This window comes from Penaeus chinensis, chromosome 23, assembly GCF_019202785.1.
Source record: "Penaeus chinensis breed Huanghai No. 1 chromosome 23, ASM1920278v2, whole genome shotgun sequence".
Classification (NCBI taxonomy): Eukaryota; Metazoa; Arthropoda; class Malacostraca; order Decapoda; family Penaeidae; genus Penaeus; species Penaeus chinensis.
Window position 1 is genome coordinate 6,430,162 of NC_061841.1, and position 5,289 is coordinate 6,435,450.

The following is a 5,289-nucleotide window of genomic DNA, read 5'->3' on the forward strand; positions in this document are numbered from 1 at the left end:
TCTCTTAAAAAATCCATCTGCAAATAATCAATCCTTTGCAAGCAGTACAGCCCTTCGTGGCACATTACAGCAAAACACAGTGCCATGCCTCAAGCATGGCAACCATATAAATTTGGTCCAAACCAATACCTTTGGATCAATAAAATAATTATATAATATACATGAAAATGGGGCAACCGGTTACAGGAGAATCTTGATAAAAAACTGGCATAATAAAAATAGTCTATACAAATTCTGTAGGTTGGGAGTGGGGCAGTTTGGGGCCTCAAGACTAGAGTACGTGGTACACCTTATATCACGGAGGTTCCCCATCGCCACCACTCCTAGCGTGCTGAAACACTAACCCTCGCCGCTCACAACAACTAATTACCTTGTGGACTGGCAGGTTCAAGACTCATCCAACCGGACTGCCGTTCATTGATTAACTGGTCTAATTTGATATACTAAATTACCAACTCAAACAAGTTGACTAACAACTGTAAAACACTTGAATCCACTTAAAGAAAAAGTAATGAAAAACCTTGAATGGCATAATACGTCCACAAAATAATTAAAATAAAATATTAGCTTCTAAATACTATTTATGTCTGAGTTGCAACTGCAGACAATAGGACACTAAATGAGCACTGCTGGCAAACTACAAACAATCAACTTTCGCTTCCAGACAAATTCCGCCTACTACTGACGACAAACTTTATGCATCTTACTTCCGTGAGGAAGAGCACCATTACACTAAAAATACAATGAGCAGTTTGATTGTTTGTAATATTGTGGAAATGCTAAGTGATAAGTTTTAAAACTTAAGATTGCCTTCTTTTGAAAAATTTCCAAACCATTGGAATTTGGAAAAAACACTTCCTTTAAATGAAATAAAAAATTTCAACAAGAGAGCCTGAAGGACAAGATAGAAATATTGTCCAAATCCAAGAGACTAAAGGGGAGGGAAAAAAAAGTAAAAAGAAAATAGCCAGGGGAAAAAGTTAATATCCTTTAAGAAAACCTGAAGTTTGAAACAAGTCCACAATGCAGCATGTGAATCTACTAAAATACAGGACATTGGGTTGCTTGCTCATGATGATCCCAGTTATTGCTGGCCAGGACACATCATCACGCTTTGGGAACAACAACAGTGATTTCACTTTGCGTGACACGGACAGTTAAGCCAGTAAGCACTACCAGTATCACAGAACAAGAACATCATGGTTACCAGTTCACGCCATCATCATTGTCATCTCATCAACCTACTTTAACTTTCACCTAAAAGTACTTGGCCGGTTTCCCAAGGGAAACTGACTCGGACAGTGGTGCAGGGGGATAGTGGCATGGCCTGGCCAAGGGAGTGGTTTACAGTTCAGACTGCGGCCCCACTCACCTTCTCACCCTACAGCTGCCCCGCCACCCTGCCACAACACCTGCCCTGCTTCCCAGCACCACTAAGCAGTCACCAAGATGCCCGACGTAGTTAAGTGATTAAGTAGCGACTCAGTCACAGCACGACAGTGTTGCCTTTGAGCTGGGCACTTAGCATCCTCTCCAGCCCTCCAGTGCACGGGTGGCATGGGCAGCATGGAGGGGCAGGGTGGTTCTGCTGATACACGGGGAACTGCAAGCTGTGATGGACTGACAGAGCCACTTCGGGACTCTGTCCTCGTGCGCCCGTTTGGAGGGGAACTGGTGGCTGGGATGGTGGTCGTTACAGCGGCAACAGCTGGAGCAGCAGAGATGGTGGGTGGGCTCTGCCGGATAATGACTGGCCTCTGCTTGGCCCTGGGCGACCTGCTCTCACTGCGCGCCGTCACGGGTGACGTTGTGGCCTGATGCCGTCGCTTACTTGCTCTCACAGGTGCTGTTACCTGTTGAGATTGATTGAGATTATCATAACCACTCCACCAACATCAATTTCAATAACTCCAATAGAAATTTTAACAATTTAATGAATTCTGAAACTTGAAATTTCCAAATATGATTACATTAAGAAAAAGTAAGATAAGCGAAAGAAAGCGGAAAAGGTTGAATTAACCAAAAGGTGGCTATATAGGAAACAGCTGCTTTCCATTTTCCCATAACAACACCCCCCCCCCCATCTAATCTTGTCTTTCTTATTAATACCAAATACATCTACTGACTTTCATTTCCCACTAATTCCTATGCAATCTCCCATGTTATCATAAAAGTAAGAGAAGGAAAAAAACAGGGTATGAGCAAGAATGACAAAAGAAAAAAGGAAATAGACACTGCAACAAAACAATCACTAGCACACAATAAAACTAAACAGTAAAATCATAACAGATATCAGTCTAAACTAAAAACAGTGTAAAAATAATATGGAGCCAAAGTTTTCAAACAATATATAGAAAAGAAATTATAAATGATGACTTTGCTTCTCATTTTTGGGATAGAGAACTTCCTCCCAGACTTTCTACTCTGGATTCGACTTTTCTCCACAAGTAACAGACCCATGTAACCCACTCTTGCCTCCTGTTACATACATGAAAAACGAGACACCTATTCACAAACTGGGGTTTTGTTACCGAGAGTGAAGCATCCTCCAGAGAAAGTCCCAAAACAAGGGCATCTTGCAAACCCAAAAATCCAAACCTAATTTCATTCCCAAACATAGGGAGAAAAGCTTCCCCCCCCCCCATTAGCAACTGACATTTAGAACAGCAAGGTATGTTCTGACTACACTTGCAACTACTCTGGGGGTTGCACCAATAGAGCAAAAATTAACAATATAAAAATAACAAAAAACATTTAGGCAGTTAGCAGTGAGCATAGTAATGATGGGCCTATAACTGTTAGGTTTTTCAAAGTGAGATGATCTCTACAGCATTTTGTGGTCTTGGAGGATCAACCAGTCAATGTTGCATATGCTCTTGCAAGACTGAGCTTTGTAGCCCTCCCAGATTCAGTATTCAGTGATATAATAATCCTTTATCTTCAGAGAAATAAATGTTGACCTTTATATTATTTAAAATCTTAGCAGTTGTTTCAAGCTATTTTCATAGCATATAGTTATTATACAAAATCCAGGCTAATATCAAAACACAATATTCAGGAATTCAAAATGGCATTTGTAATCTTAAATATATGAAGAATTTAAAAAATATGTCTACTTCATATAATGAGAAAGTTTACAAGCCAAATAGCAGTACAAGGATTTAAATGTTAAACTTGAAAGATCAAAGAGAGGCATGTTATACAAGGTATTACAATCACAATTTCCTATTATTCAAGGGTCACTCACCTATCAAAAGTATTTCTAAATTTTCATGAGATAAAACCAAGTTGAAATACAGAATAATAAACATCATCTCCAGATATGATCAATACTGCCCATCAATAATTGAAAATTATAAAATACGATTAAGCAAATTAAAAACAAATCTCGAAACAACAAAAACAAAGACAGAACCAAGTAGAAATTACATGTAAACTACGCAAACCCTCAGCATACGCTCAAAACTGTCACTCGCGAATACAAAATGGACGCCGCGTTGTAAACAGACGCGCTTCAACTTCAGGAAAATAAACAATTCATCTACTGACCGAAATACAAACATGAATAAAAGAGAATTCACACATTATTGACACAAAATAAAAGGATTTTTTACTGAAAGAAAAATAAATGATCAGAAAACAACTTAATATTTACCTGCTGAGAAGTATGCGTGTCACCCTCATGGGCCTTTGGCTGCCCCTTCTGCTGCCTTCCGCTGGGACTCGTTCTTGATCCAGCCATTTCGATGTAGGGTTATCTAATGACTCTCTGGGCGAAAGTTAGCTCTCCGAATATCTTCTCTCTTATCTCTAAGTATCACGACTTCATTCACTGGCTGCGAATATGTGCGAGTTCGGTCTTTTTTTAACTTTTTTTTTTTATACTTTTGAATTTTAAGACTCCGGATGTGCGTACACTCCAGTACTGGGAACGAAACGCAGACTGCGCCGAGATGATTTCCTTCTTTCTCTCTCTCTCCTAAAAGACTTCGAGTAAAGAAAAATCCTCGATATTCCTCAGGTCACAAGATGGCGTCGATGCGAAGCAGGAAACTCCAAAAGCGAAAAACTTTTCTTTTTTTCTCCGAGGAATTAATGCCACTCTCGTCTTCTTGTGCGACTCCTGAGTTTCCTCCCTCTGTTACCGACACGAAAGCTCGGCGTATTCTTGCCGATCCCAGTCCAGAACTGTACTTCTCGAGCTATCTGCTGGAGCGAGCGAAAGGCGTCTGCTCTCCCTCTCCTCTTCCATTGAATCGCCGTCATCACAACAAAGGCGCTGTGACGTCACGCGCGTCGACCAATCAGCGCCCGGATCGCCCTACTTTCACCCTGAGCGCATTTGCTAGAGCCTCACAATATAGCCGATTTCTCCGCATAACAATACCTTTATATCTTTATATTATAAAATCACATACGAAATACCATCACCCGTAATAAAAATAATAAATGCAATACATAAATCGACATGTATATTTAATATAACGACCATATATGGCAGTCGCGTTCGGGAACTCTCGGATTTCCTCGTCCCCCGTCGGCTCGTCGCCGATTGGCCGGCCGCCCAAGCCCCTCGGGTAGCAACAAAAACCATTATCATCTGGCTCCTCGTACAGGCGTACTCCATGACTCTGGATTTGCTATCTGTACTTCTTTGGGGCGTTTATTCTACCCATAATTCGTAGAGTAAATGTTGAGTATGAATTAAACTAAAATCTCCAATTCACTTCCTCGTCGTATTCATAGAGAAAGGCCCCAAATATCGGGAGAAAGGGATTAGCTCAATGGCGCTGCCTTGTGTATGTTTTAAACCCAATATTCTACTTATACACACCTCAGATGCTATACAAACCATACTTTTCTACAAATATTTCTATATTCTACCCGTAAAAGTGTACAGACTGAAGGCACTCAACTAACGCCGCTGGCATTTCCGTCCAACATTTTTATGGATAATCGCCAAGTTAATGTCAGTGCTCGCTTAATAATATTCAACATTTCCTTTTTAATATTACAGAACAACAACAACGTTCTTCTGAGCTTTAAACCTCTGAGAATTGTAATAATATTATAAATTCGATGAAACTCAATTTAAACATAATACGAAATAGACAGTCGGAATGATTCAAACCAAATAATTTTCAAAGCACAGCATCCCAGATACGGAAACAGGAAACAGCGAGCATCTTAATTAACATTAATATGAACTAAAAGGAAACTCATATATCCCAAGGCCAAAAGCAGCAACATCATGTTTGCAAGTCTAGCCTGTGATTTCGACTTGGAGTT

General features: G+C 40.2%; 1 protein-coding gene across 1 annotated transcript in view; it reads right to left on the reverse strand.

Annotated features, from left to right (window-relative positions):
* Nucleotides 1-4,255, reverse strand: part of LOC125037597 — a 6,914-nt gene extending 2,659 nt beyond the window's left edge. The window contains exons 1-2 of the mRNA XM_047630788.1: nucleotides 3,656-4,255; nucleotides 1-1,853 (exon numbers count right to left, since the gene is read on the reverse strand). The exon at nucleotides 1-1,853 is cut by the window's left edge and continues 2,659 nt beyond it. Of these exons, the coding sequence (XP_047486744.1) occupies nucleotides 1,434-1,853; nucleotides 3,656-3,742 (507 nt within the window). The 5' untranslated portion in view covers nucleotides 3,743-4,255 and the 3' untranslated portion in view covers nucleotides 1-1,433. The remainder of the gene's footprint in view (nucleotides 1,854-3,655) is intronic.
* Nucleotides 4,256-5,289: the final 1,034 nt, after the last annotated feature.